This window comes from Accipiter gentilis, chromosome 2 (genome assembly GCF_929443795.1).
Source record: "Accipiter gentilis chromosome 2, bAccGen1.1, whole genome shotgun sequence".
Taxonomy (NCBI): Eukaryota; Metazoa; Chordata; class Aves; order Accipitriformes; family Accipitridae; genus Astur; species Astur gentilis.
Window position 1 is genome coordinate 16,893,444 of NC_064881.1, and position 17,816 is coordinate 16,911,259.

At 42.1% G+C, this 17,816-nt stretch overlaps 1 protein-coding gene across 5 annotated transcripts in view; it reads left to right on the top strand.

Annotated features, from left to right (window-relative positions):
- Positions 1-17,813, top strand: part of ADHFE1 (alcohol dehydrogenase iron containing 1) — a 31,375-nt gene extending 13,562 nt beyond the window's left edge. For 2 of the 5 annotated variants that reach the window (XM_049822357.1, XM_049822378.1), the window contains 2 exons: positions 370-527; positions 4,252-10,232. In XM_049822357.1, coding sequence (XP_049678314.1) covers positions 370-527; positions 4,252-4,335 — 242 coding nt within the window. In that variant the 3' untranslated portion in view covers positions 4,336-10,232. Of the gene's footprint in view, positions 1-369; positions 528-3,841; positions 3,979-4,251; positions 10,233-11,428; positions 11,506-12,225; positions 12,669-17,776 lie in introns of those variants that run through there. The other 3 variants (XR_007508742.1, XR_007508741.1, XR_007508743.1) reach the window with 3 other exon arrangements.
- Positions 17,814-17,816: the final 3 nt, after the last annotated feature.

The window sequence follows — 17,816 nt, forward strand, 5'->3', positions numbered from 1 at the left end:
CATTTGGCACACTGTCCATAAAAATAAATACCATTGACGTTCATGCGTTAGCGTCCGTCTTCCCAGCAGTTAGTCAGACTGAAAATGTTTCTCCCTGTAGGCACAGAGGGAAAGGAAGTTAACCTCATGTGGCGGTTAGTCTTTCTGGCAGCAGTTACCTACTTCTCCTGATCTTGTTTTATTTCACCTTTTACAAACTCTTCCAACTGTAAAGTGAAGACTGATTCCTCTTCTTGCTTCATGCTGCTTTTAGGGCAGTGACTGTTATGTATGGATATGTATTCAGCTGATATTATGATTAAATTAAGTCCAGAACAGGCTTCCTCCGCTCTCTCCACCCTACAGTCAAGGCATTATGTCTTATTTTAGGAGCTGACATCCGCACTGCCAGAATCAAAGATGCAGGGTTTATTTTGGCAGACACGCTCCGGAAATTCCTATTTGATCTGAATGTTGATGATGGCTTGGCTGCAATTGGTTATTCTAAAGCAGACATCCCTGCATTAGTCAAAGGCACTCTGCCTCAGGTAAGACAAAGCAAAACAGTTTTTCTTGTCAAATAAAATAGAACAGATTTTTGAAACAAGAGAATTGTTTCTTTTCAAGGAAATGTTATTTCTAGGTTTACATGAAAACAATTAAAGTGGAGAAAATTATGAATAGTCAACTGGTATTTTGTTTCTCTGCACAGTTTAGGTTTTTCTTTTCAGTGAGATGGAGTGCATGCTGCAGTCTGTTCTTCACATGGGTTCAGAAAGAATGGCTAGGTGTTTGGTTGGGGTTTTTTAAATGTTACATTTTTTTAAAAGGAGGATGTTTTTCATAGACCTTTGATCTTTGTAGAAGATACTGCTTTTTCATAACTATCTCTGTTAATTATGTGTGTGGGATGGGTTATAGATAAAGCCTTAATACCATGTGCTATCTGATAAGAATGATCGAGTTCACTTTGCATTAAACTTTCCCATATTGAGAAGTTGCACTTTTCTTCCCAGATGGCTTTTTTGTTCCGTTGGCCCCCATCAGAATTTGAAATAAGATCCCCTGGGATGATATAGATTAAACTTGTAATACCCTTTATTGTTTCAGTGCTCACAAAGACACTGCAAAAAGTAACACACCACTCCAAAAGCAAAATCCAGTGTCTTCCTTGTAAAAAGACAGTTTGGTTCATGTGCTATGGACTGTTCTGTCTACTTAGGATTTATTTCCACCAAGTAGCAAGGGAAGTAAACGCTACGGAGAAAATGAAAATTTTGTAGTTATTCACTTTTTACAGCAGTATTTCTTACCATGTCTAGTTCTTCTCATTCATAAATCCAGAGCAACTTAAAACAGAGGGTAAATATTAATATTCCTGGTTTATACTTGAGAAAAGGACACAAAGGTGCAACTATTTAGGATCACACACAACAGAGCAGTGGCAAAGCCAGGAAGAAAACTAAGGTCTCTGAGCACCCATCAAATGGGCTATGCATGTAAATTGTTACAGGGCATTTTGGAGGTTTGTTTTGATAAATATCTTCCTTTAAAACAATTTGGTTTGAATCATCACAACCACATCTCATTGAAGGCATGTTTTGCACAGCTGGGGGAGGCAGAAGTTTCTTCACCAAAAGATGTTGAAGGGGTTTTTTGTTTGTTTGTTAACTTAGCTCAAATTGACTTTTAATTCATTTACTGTCGTCTCATGGCATTGATGATTAATTGTACTGTGTAAAATGAGATGACCTCATACTTTCTCAAACCTCAGTTTTGTGTATGAGATGTAACATGATGAAAATGTATTGTTGTTCCTTAGTAGTCCAGTCCATTATTACCCACAGAGGTAGTCCATACAGTTTAGTCTTCAGTATATTTTTTCTTTTCATCTTGCAGTAGGCTGTCTCTGGAATACAGCACTGACCCATTCATGTCAGCAAGGCAGTATGGTGCAGTGGTGATACCACTAATAAGTGTGCAGAGTGTATTCCACACTGCAAAGTGCAGGCTGCAGGAGAACAAAACTAGTTTACTCTAACTGCCAGGATTTAGGGTGGGAACTCTGTGGTAACAAACATTTATGCTTGAAGTTAAAACAGAATTTTATTTTCCTTTCTAAGTGAGTCTATTGAAATTGATCCTATTTACAGACAGCAGTGAGTCTAGCAAAGAAGATGCTGTCCCAAGGTCTAAGGTGGCCAGCCCTGTAATGGTGTTTGAGGGGAGATGGGGAGGACTGAAAATGAGAGATGGCGGAAGGTTGTTCTTTAGCCCACCCACCCCCTGCAGACATCCAAGAGGCGTCTACAATGGGGCTGAACCACCGATGAGCCTGAAGCTGCTCATGTTTGGCACTAGACCAGTATGCGCTGAGTCAGACTGAGAGAGCTGGGGCTTTGCTGTCTGGGCACCAGCAAATGTCAGCAGGCTTGTGCAGAGGGAGTGCTGGTGCCTCTGTGTCAAGGCATACAGGAGGAGCATCCATTTGCAGCCTTCTGTCGATATAGCTGGGAAATGCTACAGTCTGTCAGGGTGATCGACTCCTGTCACCCTGTGTGACTTTACAGATAACTCTGTCCATGTTGGTGCACAGGGCTGCAAAACTGTAATTTGGCCCAGAGTGTCCTAATATAAGCCTGATTAATTTACTGAGTACTTGAGCACTGAGTCGTTATATTTTGCATATTGTGAATCTGAAAAAAAACAACATACTTTTGCCCTAGTGCTGTTTGAATTTTCCATTTTGTTTCAAAACTGCATGGAAGAATCTTAGCCTTTTCTTTGGCTGGATCTGTGTTTGTAGCAGCGCTGGTCAGGGATGGGGAAAGAGGTATCATTTGATTGCTACTGCTGCACCACCAAGGCTTCTCGTGTAGGTAAAGTTATGCACACAAAGCTGCGCTTTTCAGACTCGTCACAAGCCATGCTAACCATGCTGATCATGATTATGAACTGTGAATATCTCACAGCTGACTTCCTCACCATGCTAGACCAATATTTCACATGTTAAGTTCACAGTGCGGTGGCCTCTTGCTGTGTAACCACATCCAGCCTGTCCACAAATCGCAGCCCCGTGGATTGAGAGGGAAGTGGAGCGGCTGCAGCATTGCACTGCGGTATTGCCCTGGGTGGTGGTGTGTGCTCCGCTCAGGAGGCCGTCTGAGCCTCGCCTCACCCCAAGGCAGGGGGCTGGAGGAGCCCCTTCCCCAGCATCCTACCTGGTGCATGAGGCAAGGCCCTAGCAAGTGACATCCACTGTCTCACATGTGAAAAAGGGCAGGGGCAAATTTAGAGCTTTTACTGGGACAGCCTCTTCCATGAGGGAGATGTTGAAACAGGTTGTAGCAGAAGAAACCCCATCTTGCCAAAATACACCGCATTCACCTAAAGATAACATGTTCCTAGTGTAGGCCTGGCCTTTGTCTTTGCAGATGTTTAACTCTCCCCAATCTTTCAATAAATGTTAAAATGTTGAAAGCATAAAAGTACTAGTTAACGTACTCATACTGGTTATGATGTTAGGCCCTTTCAGCTGAGTGTTTCTGCAGTAACTGAATACCTACACTAATACAGCTCCTCATCCTCAGTAGCATGGGGCTTTTCTGAATTGCCATCCCTGCCTTTGTGGTTATTTTGTCAAGCAGAGCAGTGAAGCATATACCTGAGTTTCATTTCAGTCAGTGGGACTTCAGCACCCGAAAATTCTGTTGAATGACCATCCAAATGAAGACCAACCACAACTGGTTTGTATTCTGATTCCAAAGTGTCAGGCTTTTTATTAAGCCGTTTCACTATCATCCCTTGCTGTGTCTTTCTTGGAGTCTGAGTTGCAAGCACTGTTTGCTCTCCTCATCTACAGCAGTTCCTGGGCTTTCAGAGATGATGTATTTTGAAAATCTTGGTCCCTAAAAACTGAACTCCTAGTTCCAATGCTGGCAAATGAATTTTAATACGGACTGTATTCCTAGGATGATATCCTCCAGTGTACTGACATCTGTGAGTGACAAGACCTATGTTTGAAGTACTTGACTTTGCAACTGAACTGCATTCTAATGTTGCTTCTGTGTATTTAATTATGGGCAATTTTAACTAATATATTTCTGAAAGTACTGTACAGTTGATGATGCTTCAGCCTTAACTACTTGATTACTTATTTGCAAAACCCTGTTATTCTCTGTGCAGGGCATTAGTACAAAGGCACATAGTTCAGCTACTGTTTGACTAATTTTATTGTAAATTCTGTAATCCAGTTTTTCTTTAATCTTGCAGGAGAGAGTGACTAAACTATCACCACGTCCCCAAACAGAAGAAGACTTATCTGCCCTCTTCGAGGCTTCCATGAAGCTTTATTAGCTTAAACATTTTGTTCTGAAAAGTGTGCTCTAATCTAACACAAAGGTAATTTCTTATTAGATATGGGGCTGACTGTTTAGAGAATGGAAGAACTTGGGTGCCTCTGACTTCTTTTCCATTGTACACTGCCAAAAGGTCAAGTAATTCATCTTTAACTAAATAGTGCTTCGAAGTGAAGGCTTGACTGGGTTTTTTTCTTGCTCAGTAGTCAGTGGTATTAACTTGCATAAAAGTTGGAGCAGATTTCTCATTTTACTGAAGGCTTTAGAGGTGGTCAAAGGTGGAAAAATGTTTTAAGGGATGTTCTAAACCTTTTAGCAAGTTATGGCTTTTATTTAAATTGTCCATTTTTTTTTTTTTTAAAGGTCATGCTATTTGGGAAATAATTGAGGTAATTTTTAATTAGGGAGGGGGAGTCCCCTGCAGAAGATGTCAGCTTACTGTATTCTGTTCCACTTTATCATCTTTTTACCATCTGGCTTCGCTAAGAAGGCTGTTGAACTGGGGTACTTTTTTGTTGTTTGGTTAAGAAAAAAACTACACACTTAATACATGTTTGGAAAAGGCGTCCTGAAAGTTTGCTTTGTGTTAAGATTCTGACATGTATTGTCAGATATTTATCTTTCCTTTTAAGATATATGTGAAGAGTTCATTGGCAGAGTAAAACCAGAGTAAAGCATGGTCACATGCTCAACACGAGCCACGTAACAGCAGGACATCAACCATCACAGTCATTTTGTCTCTGTGGAGGCAACAGCTCCCTTTTCCTGCTGCATTCTGTGGAAAGAAGTTATCAACTGTATCGTCCTTCTCTGTGAAGCAATTGCTTCTGCTGAGCTCCTGCAGGTGCTGTCACTCAGAGTGCAGCCACAAGCTTAAGGAAGTGGCAATGTGCTGTGGTTCAATATTAGAACGTGGTGGTGTAGCATATGGCTGCACAGTGCCCCGCTGGGAACGCTGGTTAAACGTGGGAATGAGTGTGCATGTTCAGAGCAGTTAACCAGCTGGTTGACTGTCAACTGAGAAAGGGAAGTGGGAGAGGGAGAAATGAAACTAAAATTTTAATACTATTTTTCTTTTTTTAAAAAGCACACATGGTTGTGTGTACAGTTCATTTAAATCAGATTCTGCTTCATGTTGGACCCTTTCAGCATCTAATTCATGCAGCTACCACAGCACAAGACAAACACAAGAAGAACCCCATAACCTCTGGTGTGCTTATTTCTTTCTGCTAGGGAGGGAGCACTTTTCAGTCACCCCGTTGAAGTAGAAGGCTCTATACTTACACCTTTGCATTCTTGTGTTTGTCTGATAAAGCTAGTGCTGTCCTAGAATCTGAGTACAGACGCGTACTGAATATTGACATTGGATCTGTTATCATGCTGTTAAAATAGGTGGATGGATACTGGTTGAAGACTGGAGATTTTGTTTTTAACCACAGAACAGGTTTAGTGGCCGCAGGGACTGCACTGCCAGTATTCCTCAGCCTGTGCTGGGATACACATTTGATTTCCCCGTCCTTCTGAATCTTGTCCTCTGCTGAAATTGCTCACAAGAACCTCTGTCACGAAGGCTGATGTTGTAATAGCAAGGGACGAGGGATTCACTTTATTGTACTGTGCAAAGTTGCCATGTTTGAAAAAAACCTTTTTGTCAAACTCTTTTGTGTATACTCTTTTGGCCCGTTTCATCTCTCTACTCCTGTATTTTTCCAGGCTTTGGTAGCACTAGAGAGTCCTGAAGAGAGAATCTTTTCTTCCAGGAGCTTAAATCGTAGTAGCCCTGATTTGTTTGGGGAGAATATACTTTCTGGGGAACTGAACAGCACGTGGGTTGTATCACTGCAGCAGAACACTTTGGACTAGTTAGGAAGGTAGGGTATTTCCTTCCAGCACACTTCTTGTTTGCCATTTATGCCAGTATGGCAGTTATTAGCAGGCTGCGTTTTCAACTGACAGAACCTCGCAATTAATTTCCTATACCAGGTAACCCAGAGCTCTTGCTAGTTTTTAAATTAAGCCTCATCCCCCCCCTCTGATATAGTACATTTTATCCATATTTTATAGATAAGACAAAGGGTTTGATATAATACCTAACCCAACATAAGCAGGTGGTGCTGTAAGAAGGGCCATTTCTGTTTCCCACACCCCTTTGGCAGCATCAGGGTCTTCGACTGGCTTAAACTGGTTGTGAAGTCTCACTCACAGACATCAGCTACACACGTGTTTTCCCACTACCGATTATTAGTTACTAGTAGAAATTTTCTGAGGAAAAATGAAGGGATCTCATCGCCCCACAGTGCTGTCTTTCAAATAGTGATGGTGTGAGAGAGTCATGCCCTGGCTCCTGGGCAATGGTAGTTTTATTCACAGCTGAAGAGTTACTGGGATTTTTTGTGCATTGTCTTACTAAATGACTCTGTACTGAGACAACCTAGTTGGTCAAATATATCTGTATCTTTGAACATACCTATTTTGTGCATGAGCCTGGCATTTGTATGGGGAGCTAGGCTGACACTGTAACTGTGAACGCCTGGTGGTGTTGGGCATGTGTGTGAAATCTGGGCAGTGTGTTCTTGTGGCTCCTGTTACTGCTCTGTTACTCAAGCCCTCCATGACAGACCTGTTATTGCCTTTAGATGATAATGAAATGCAAATAACAAATAATATTGTACTTCCTATAAATACAAGCTTGTTTAAAAGTGTTTGAGAGCAGTGTTTAACTCTGTCATGTTAACTTCAATCCTATAAGGTAACTATGAACCAAAACCATTCAGAGAAAGTTGGTTTTCACTAGCTTCATGGACCATAATGATTCCTCCTGCAAAGTCATTTGCCTGCTGAGCTTGGCACTGTGCAGACAAAACCATTGTATCATGGATGACAACCGAGAGCAATGGTAGAGACATTCTAGAAATAAAAGCATCAGAACTGCCGCACAGTATTTCTGTGAATATTTAAGACGATTTCTGCATGTCTCTGTGTAATAAGTACATAGTTAGAAGTATCATTACATATTTCATGACAACACTATTGATCTTTGTATGTCATATTTGTTAGCAGTAGGGCTTGATTGAGTCCCTTTTCTTCTTTGTGGAGTCAGAGACTTACTTTCTCCCTTAAACAGCTGTAACTATATAAAAGGATTTGTCAGTCTTTTTATAAAGAAGAACAAATGCCCAGTTTATCTAGACCATGGTTTTTGAATAGGTTTTACATAAGCATAAATGGCAGCTATTCAGTCATGACAGAAGAATGGTTTGAAGAGGCTTTAGGGACTCCTATTAGAGTAGGAGTTACCACCTTCATGATTCTTGCTGTGGACAGTGACCTGCTACTTCTCTCCCCTAGTCCTGTATTCTCTGACTTCTGTGCAGGCAAACACAAATCCTTGCCCATCTGGTTACTCGTTCAATCCACCTACAGTGATAAGGTTAGCTTTGGGGAGCAAGTATGACTAAGCACATGTGCAGTGGTGGTGAAAATAGTTTACCGGTGGGTATGTTTTTACCTGGACTACAAAATGGAAAGTCTGACTCCTCTCATAAGGTACTGGGAGCTCACTGGGTTGCTGCTTGGCATCAATAGAAATGAGGGCAGCTGGTACAATAGTTTGTCCAGCACCTCTTTTCCTTTGCCTCTTGCCATTCCAGTGCTGATTTTCCCAGCAGTTAAAGCAAGAAGAGAATGAAGCAAAAACTGTGTAACCAATGTGCCTACATCTGCAAAAACTCTCACCATCACCTTGTTTGAATAAACTTGGAAGAAACCACAGGTAGGTTAGTGTGTATGCTCATTTCTCGTTGCACCACTGTCTTAACTTTAAGGCAATGTGCCAAAGCTGTCATGTGGTTCTGTCTTCTGTCTTGTGGTTGGCTTTCCATCCCTTGAGACCTGAAAAATGGATGAGAAAGAGTGATTTCTCTCTTAAGAAAGAAGAGACACAGCCAAGCTATGTCTAGGCACTTTCCATAACCCCTGAGTAAATCTGCTTAAGCATCACAGTGCTCCAGGACATGTACAGTATGCTTGGGGTTCAACAGCTCCAACCTCATAAGTACGTCACTGCATTAAGCGTGCCTCTGTGCAGAAGGGACAACGGCAACCTGATGCAATGCGGCAGGAGGCCTAAAGGTATGGTCTCTGTTTTTTCTCAAACCATCCCTGTGTGCTTCCTAAATAAAATGGAATCTAATTTAAATTCAAACACCAGCTAGCGAATACAGAAAGTGATGCGACTGTTTTCCTGATCTCTCCACGAGCTGTAGCTCACGTGGCAGTATGCAGACTGCTTGTTTGCCAGTGTCAGCCCTGGGCAGTGAGAAGAGGGTCTTCCATGCCTACCCACCCCTGCTAATCCTGCCTCGACACCTGGTTCCATCTTTGACTCATCATCAGGCCACCTGCAGAAGAAGAGATTCCTCTTTGAGCAATAGTGTGGCAGTAATGTCAGTGACTGAATTTGCAGAGGTCTCATCTCTCTTTGCACATGGGTTTTTTCTGCAGGCAGTTACCTTTGTACTTACCTTCAGTGTACGTGTGAGAAATCATGCAGGCTCAGTTTGTTACAAAATGTTTAGTGCGTATTTTTTATGTGTAGTTGTCCATGAAAATAAGCAGAAGCTTCTACTGCTGCTCTGAATTTCTCAGTGAAACTGAGACCAAAAAAAACCCCCAAAACCTGGGCTATCATTAGGAAGGCTCCAATTCCCTTAGATGCGACATTTCTGAATGCAGTTTTATATTTTACCAGTTCTAGGCTGCCATTAAATAACCCACTAAAATGCCATTCGTTTTCTTTTTTCCCCATTGTACTGAAACAGCTGCCACGAGTGAGATGGTAGAAAACATTGTACAGCCAAATAATAACAATAAGAGGAAGAACCATTTGACACAGCTCAATGGAATGTTAATCAGGGTCTTAAGTTAACTACTTTCCTAGTAATAGGAGAGGGGATGAAAAAAAATACTTTGTCTTTGGTTTCTTTTGAATAATTATATATACTCAGTTTTCAGAGAACTCTAAATACAACAAATGGCAGCAGATACTGTCCTTATTTCTCTGAACATGAGAATCGAAGGGGGAAAAGTTATCGCACATCCATGAGGTGGCATGGTTAAGTGAAAGCAGAGGAAATGTGATGTATCCTTTGGAGAGCCATGTTAATTCACATCACACTGTGGAGCCACAGAGCTTGGTTCTGCAGCCATGTATGCTTGCAGCACGTACGCCACCAGAGTCAACTGAGCGGCAACAGAATGATGGCTGTGCGTACACTGTAGTCTGAGCTCCTGTTAAATGTATAATTTAATACTACTGTATCATGAAATATATATATGATAGCACAAACACTGGTTTATTGATGTGGAACTTCTCCTCTGCGTTCCCTGACTTGTGGTGACTTTGACCTACTTTAACAATGCGCTTGTGCTTTTCCTGGGGTATGCTATTTGGATGTTTGACCGTACAGCCTTAAATTAGCAACTTGACATTGAAATGCTGATTTACACCTGCAGTCAAATGGATAACACATGTTAAAGACTGATTGTCAGCAGCTCCAATATGTTATCGCTTCATTCTGTGGTGTTGTCGCTTGCCTTTATGGGATTTAAGGACACCATTGTGTGGCATTGTTGGTATGGCTATGGACACAGCTGTGGGGGGCTGATGCTGTGTGTGGACTTTGTCATCTATCTAAAAGCTGACATCACTTTCAAAAAATCACTGTGAAAGTTTGGATGTTTAAGTGTTGCTGTATATTTCAAGACAGCATTGAAAATAAAGAAGCTTTTTTGCTGGCATAAAAAAACAGTTAACATTGAATAACCTGCTCTTCTGACCTTTTCACCTTGAGGAAGATTAATGGTCATTTAGATCAGAACTTCCCCCCTGATCAGGGGTCTGAATGCTTCAGGGATTCAGACGGACAAAGAAAGTCATTTCACCTCCAGGTCACCAGCACAGACCTCTGGTGTCTCTCTAGTGACCGTTAGATGATTGCTTAGTAGTTTATGTGCGAGAGTTGGTGGTCATAATCCATTTTCCAATGGACAGGTCCCTGCCTCATGAAAGCTGTTACTACGTGCTTCATCTGAGCAGCGAGAAATGGGAATTAACGTGAACAGAGCCTGAACTGCATTTGCCTTGCACGAATAAAGCCTCAGAGTCTCTGTAACACTTGTTTCAGTGGATCAGTCCTTCTCCAGGGTTGTCTTTCCAAGCCGGGAAGGTTTGAAGCTATGTCAGTGCTGGGCTGTGAGCAGTGGCACTTTCATGTTCCCTCCTGGAGGGCTGCAGCCTCCGCTTTCACTTCTGGAGCGCACAGGTCCTGTTCAGACACACTTGCAGTGGCACCGCTTGCATTTCTGGCAGTTAGGACATCCTAGAATAGCATGTCCCACAGCCTTCATGTAGCCATCTCCCAAGTTTAGCTCCTGGTGTGGTGAAGCTGTTGTACTTCATACCTACTGTATTTGTGTTTTAGATGGAAGTCCTAAAATTGAGACTACTCAGCTGGTAAAACAGCACAGAGCTAGGGGGCAGATTTTGATAGTAAAGTAACCATTTGTGACTTCCCACGTCAGAAGCGATACTGTCACCAACTGTAAAGCGCAATTCAGGGACCTACCCAACAGAGCTGAGCTAAAAACGCCAACGCACTGAGCAAAGGCAGCGCAGGGTCGGGTGATGGGTGCTAAAGGTCTAAGCATGCCCTTCTCTGGAGGCATCTGCATGTGCATAGCAAACAAGGCTTTGGTAAAAAACCTGCCATGTGTGCAGACATAAGCATGCAGCTGCTTACAGCTGAGATGTTGAGCCTTAATATAGAACATGGTTACAGGCTAGAGAGTATAAAAAGTTGAAGAGCTAGGATCTAGGAGTCTACCTCTCTCTGGCTGACCAAGTTGAGAGGGTATAGAAATGTCAGACTTTGGGGGAACATCTAAAATGGGAATATGCATTTTACAAAACATTTTAAAAACCCGAAGGATGTAGAATCTAAAACTGTGCAGTTATTAAGGAGAATGTGCCACATCTATTACAAAGCCCCCCAAAACTCTTTCCTGTTCCCTTTTGGTTTTCTTTCTCCCAGGCTTACCTCTGTACGGTATGTGTCATGTAGTGAACAGAGCAACTGAACAGATTACAACCAGAACTGAATTAATAAAGGTAAGTGTTTAAGTGTAAAGGCTAACAGGACAGAGGGAAAAGATAAGTAAAGATCATCAGTTCTGCGAAAAATCAAAGATCTCAGGGACTGCATGACTTGAAAAGGACTGACCTCTATGTAGCTTATGAGCTTGAAAATCCTCTCCTGTGTATTTGCAGCATTAACTCCTCTTGTTATCTGAGGTGATCTACTTTAATCAGATTCCTAGAAACAAGTCAGGTACTTAAAGCAGAAGATCTTTTGACACCCCTGCTGGCAGCATCAGTAGAGAGGCCAAGGACCAAACCAGCAGCAACACAAGATAACCCATTTCATCTCTCCAAAACCCTTTTTAGGATAATTGGCATCAGAGGGCGTCCCTCAGTTTCCCCTTCCAGACTCATAGCCGTACCGTGTATGGCCATTTAACGTGCTTGTCACACAAAAAAATACCTTGAAAGTCTCCCATTTCCAAGACCCAGCAATTCTGTATTGGTGCTCCCACTCTGTTCTAAAACCTCCTCTGTCACGGTGCCATCTCCTGTGCTGACATGCTGCTTCACGCAGGCACCATAACTTAAATCTGGATCAAAAGGAGAGTCATAAATTTGATCCTCCTTCTGTGCCTTTAGTGCAGCTTCTCTTACTTCCTATTGCTATTTTCTCAGTTTCTAGCACTGGGGTCTCTGAGTGCCAATAATGACGATCCTTGTTTTAAATTTAATCTCATTTTCACACAGAACTTAAGCCAGAGGAGGCAATGCCATCTGATACCCTCCAAAGCCCTTCATCCCACAGAGCACATGCGTTGCACGCGGCAAAAGGAGCTTGATGGCTGCGTGAGGACACGCTAGAGACAAGTAAGGTGACAGCTCAGGTTGCCTCATTCTTTGGACTTATCCATGGGAGAAATCCTAAGCAGTTTGTGCCTGGTTACCCAAGCAGTGGATTTTCCTCCGTATGGTGTGAGGCGTAGTATACAGTTAGAGCAAGAGGGCTACTGCTGCACAAATCCAGGAACCACGGGACAAGCTTTAATTAATGTGCTTGTTTGTCCAAAAATGGTTGTGTTCATATCAGGATCCAATAGCCAAAATAATCTTAAAATGTTTTAAAGGAAAAAATTGGGAGTGAAAAAGCCCCATCCAAAAATTGTTGTGCTTTGTCAGGGGAATAAAGACCTCACTGATCAATTAACTTGAAAAATTAACAAATCGAGGACAAATGTAATTAAAATCTTAATAAGCTATTGTTGTAGTCACCCAGTTTGGACATATCGCTCTTTTGTTGACATTTTTAATGCTTTCTGTGGATTACCAGTATATGAAAGCTTGTTAAGCCTCCACGTGCTCAGCCTGGCCCTAGCTTTAATGCTGGCTCCGTGCAATCCCTGCTGCTGGCACAAGCTCTGCGGGACTTGAACCTTGCAGTGCTGGGCATTGTGCTTCTCGCTAATCATTGTATAGACTTACTCAAGCGTGTTTTACAAGCTTAGGGCAAATTTGTGAATGTCCAATTATCTATATGTAACTTTTTTAAGAGAGGCCAACCAGGTTTGGGGTTGTTTTTCCTCAGGATCCTGCAGTATCTTTCAGTAACTAGTGGGAGGCTTTCAGCCTGGCTTCCAGGTCTGGCTGGTTATTTCCTTTCCCGATTAGCAGAGAAGTCTGTGCACTAACCCTTTCAAACTGCACAACTCTTGCATCCCTCTCTCCTGGTCCACTATAGTGAATTAAAAGTTCAAAATGTTATTTATGCCTTGATCTTATTCCCATTTGGGTAAAATCTGTTACAGCAGCTTCCAGCCAGCTGCAAATTAAAATGTTACTTTTGAAAATTCTTCACTTATTCACTGACCTTTCAGCCCTGCAGTGCTACTTTAATTTTGAACTAGTTTTGCAGACTGCTGTCAGGTGAAGTTGTTGATAACATAACTGTCCCTCCCTTTCATTTAGAGAAAAATAACAGATTATGTATGAGAAGCTCACTTTATATTTTGCTTTTTTTGTTGGTTTTCCTTTTCAGTCATTGGCAGTTGCAATTCTGTGGCCCTGAAATGAAACAAAGCGATTTTCCTTCCACAAAAAAATGCTGCTTGCATTGCATCACGCAGAAGTGTTTTAGAGTAAATGTCTGCAGCATGTGTGTGCAGTTTTATCCCATCTTATTTTTAAATGGTTAATTGCGCATACCTCTGGTTCACAATCCTATTCCAAAAATACCTGTGGCTTATCCTTATCATATTGCCCAGCTAACGGTAAGAAATAGGCTCAAGTGGCTCAGTACGGATTTGCTTTGCCTCTTACGCAACAGGGTACAAGATCCAGGGAGAAGCCAGAGACCTGCCTTGGGAAGAGCTCTGTCCTCTGCGGGCCAGGGAATCCCTTGGCGATATCCCTTGCATATGATGAGACTACTGGGATGCTTCCCACCAAATTCACTGGAATAATGCTGTGCTGGAAAGGCATTCATTTGTTTACAAAGGCCATGATAAACAAGGTCTAGAGGTTTCTGATACTTAGCTGAAATCACTCAAAGTTTTAATTACAGTTTTTGTAACCATAAATAATCTTTTTTTAATTTGACTTCTTTTAAATTTACCAACTCTGGCATACTTGGCAAACAGGACAAGCGTTTACACTTGTTTCTTCCAAATGTGGCTGAACAGATCCAGACCATGGGAAAAGCACCCTTGCCACCTCCCCAGAGGGACATTTCACCAGTTTATGGGATTTTCTGCCATGTTGACAAGGTTTGTTGAGCCTTCTGCGGTTTTCACCAGTTGTTTTTCCCTCAGCCTCAGTATACGTCTCTTCCCCTTCTCCACCCTTCCCTCCTTTCTGCCCACATTCTCCAAAATCAAATACCTTCCCTGTCCCAGACATGCAGATCAGGTTAGATGGATGTTTTGTCAGACACCATACATCTGTTCCTGTGTCTTGAGTTCTCCACCTCAGTTGTCCCTGTTCACCTTTTGTCGCCAAGTTCTTGCACCAGCAAATGTTTTGATCCTTTACTGATAACACTGGGAGTTCAGGTGTTTGGTAAACAGTTATATCACAGCCCACAGCAAGGAATCTGGATTCCGCATGTTGGCTTGGGAGTCTTCAGTCAAAGATATACCCTGGTGCAAAAACTTTTCTGGGTCTTCTCATGGCTGCAGTGGCACCACATGAATTAAATTAATAGTTTACTAACCGTGTTTAGCAGTGAGGAAAAAATTGAGCCTCCTTTCTAATATTTTATGTAATTTGGGGAACAAAAAATTATTCATAAAATCAATAACTGTTTGGTTTCCTGCTCCCACCACAGACTGGACTCTTGCTAGGTCAGTAAGAAGCCAGAGGGAGATACCATTTGAAGTCATCTGATGTGGCTCTGCCAGCAGTTCCTAGGTTGGACACTGTGGAGAGTATCTTCCTCAAGTCTAAAATTACTGCCTGCTGTTCTTCAGCAGGTTGCATGCAGCTGAGCTTTGTAGTACACTTCCTTGGCAGGTGTTATCACACCTATTTTGTACTAGATAAACCAGGACATTTGTCCAAAATAACTCACAGATGGGCAGAAAAAAAGTAGCCCGATATGTGCAGTCCTTCTCTTGAAGCCACATCAAGAGTTCCTTCAAAACCCTGGGCGTTCATAGTGCTCGACTGCCCTGTAAGATCTGGGCAAAATGAAGCAGCAAACTCTCTTTATGAACAGGGGAAGATTCATTCCCAGATGAGAATCCCAGATGCAACATATTATATTGGGCCTCCTGAGCCGTATTTTTCTCTCTGGAAGTGATGTGAGAGCCTTTTATCAGCACTCTGCACAGAGTGACTCATTCCCAGAGCATCGGGTACCTTGTAAAGATAGGTGTTCAAAGCCTACCTGCTCAAAACCTAACCTATAATGCAGTGAATGCCAGCTGGTAACCAGCTCTTAAGTCTCACTCAGTTTACACATTCCCACCACCCCCAACATGATGAAACACCAAATACTTGTTCTAATGTTAAACTCCAGCTATGATTTAAAAATATCTTTACATCATACCTATAATCAGGAAAATAATTACTCAGATGCAAAAGTGCCTCTTCTCATAGGACTTGGAATAACCAAAGGTGAAATAAAGGGTGGGTTAGATTGGTTATAGCCTTTTTTTTTTTTTTGGGGGGGGGGGGGGGAACTATTCAGTGTTGCTCTTCATTATTTTTTTTTATCCTTTTGAAAGCTTTAAAGCCTCCCTGCGTAACCGCCTCTGCTTCATTCACCACTGAATGGACGGTGCGCTGATCTTTTTCTCGGTGGGTAATGGATTTGGTTTGATTACTTGACACAGGAACAATAGGGGGATAAACAATTGCATTCGCGCCCGTGCAGCTCCCCATCTGTTGAGTGTGTGTGCCTTCAGAGGGAGCCGGGCAGGGACAGATGAACACGCCAGCCAAGCCTGATGTTAATGGCATCAGTCGTACAAGCAGAACATGTGGCGCAATAAATCAAAAACTAATTGAACTTTTGCTTGATTATATTGCCGTCCCACCTCCCGTTTCAAACACAGCACGGTTTCCTGGGACAATGCCCCCAGCCCCATAATGGCTTTGCTGCCCTTGGACAGCCCTCCCAGGCTGCCCTGGGAGGTGACAAGTAATACAGCTTCTCTTCCCTCATTTCTTTCTTGAAACAGTGACACCTTCCACTCAACCAAAATGCTTCCAGGCTCTGGATGCGTTGACCAATATTTATTATTTTAAAGAAGAAATATTACATTAATAGGACAGTGACAGCCCATGTTTGCTGGCATTTTCCATCCAGAACTGTTGGTGACTGTCCTGGTTTTGGCTGGGATAGAGTTAATGTTCTTTCTAGTAGCTGGTATAGTCTTAATGTTTTGGATGTAGTATGAGAAGAATGTTGATAACACACTGATGTTTTCAGTTGTTGCTAAGTAATGTTTAGATTAAGTCAAGGATTTTTCAGCTTCTCATGCCCAGCCAGCAAGAAGGCTGGAGGGGCACAAGAAGTTGGGAGGGGACACAGCCAGGGCAGCTGGCCCAAACTGGCCAAAGGGGTATTCCATACCGTGTGATGTCATCGCCAGTGTATAAACTGGGGTGAGTTGGCCGGAGAGGGATCGCTGCTCGGGAACTAACTGGGCATCGGTCAGCAGGTGGTGAGCAATTCCATTGTGCATCACTTGTTTTGTACATTCCAATTCTTTTGTTAATATTATTGTCATTTTATTATTATTATCATTATTATTTTCTTCCTTTCTGTTCTATTAAACTATTCTTATCTCAACCCACAAGTTTTACCTTTTTCCTTCTGATTCTGTCCTCCATCCCACTGGATGGGGGGGAGTGAGTGAGCGGCTGCGTGGTGCTTGGTTGCTGGCTGGGGTTAAACCACAGCAGTGGCAGATGTCAACAGGACAAGACAGGACTAGTTTTTGTGTTAATTACACACATGTGCTAGTAATGAAGGCTATTCATTAGACTGATACAATTTAATATCATTATTCACACTTGAAAGTGTTTCTGCTACATCAGTTGCTAGAGCCTGCAAGCCAAAATTTTTGAGCTTAGGTGTCCATGGCAGCAGTAAGTCACCAGAAGTTGAGGGGGCTGATTTTCATAGATGTAGAAAGGAACAATTTCTGATGGGAGCATTAAGGAATGAAAAGCTTTGGCAAGAAGACCCTTTACTGAAGTGCTGAAGTATGGAATTAGGCCCCGGAACCATCAAGTCATGTAGGAACCCCTCTACGACTGAGTCACCTGCCCTCCCTCTGCAACTACTGAAGTGTAGGGTGCATATAGACCTAGGTATGCCTGTGTGACATGCCCTTCTTTAGACATCTGCATTTGAAAATTTTACACTGAAGTCCCCAGGATTCAGGTACTAGTTTATGAACTTAAAAGGTAAAGCAGAAAATGTTTTTCTTAATACACCTAGAATCAGCTCCTCATTATATGGGAGGAGCAAATTTTTACGATAAATGTGTTAAAGTACACAAAGTATTAACCAACTCATTTTAACAATCCTTGCAGTACTTCTATAAACGTTTATTTGTCTATACATTGGCTGCACAGAACAGACTTTAATTTTTTGCCATTTATTGCAGAGGATTCTCCAAACTGCTAAAAGGAGACGTAAAGTAAAATGTTCCTATCTGAGTGGAGGCTTAAGTAACAGCTAAATTAAATCTTTGCATTAATAGTATTCATAGAAAGGCAGATGGGAGCAGAAAATGTTGCAATGAAGAATATGGAATGAGATGAGATCACAGCATCAGTCTGTCCTTTGTAGATCTGGACAATGATCACAGAGCCAGATTGGATTAGTGAAA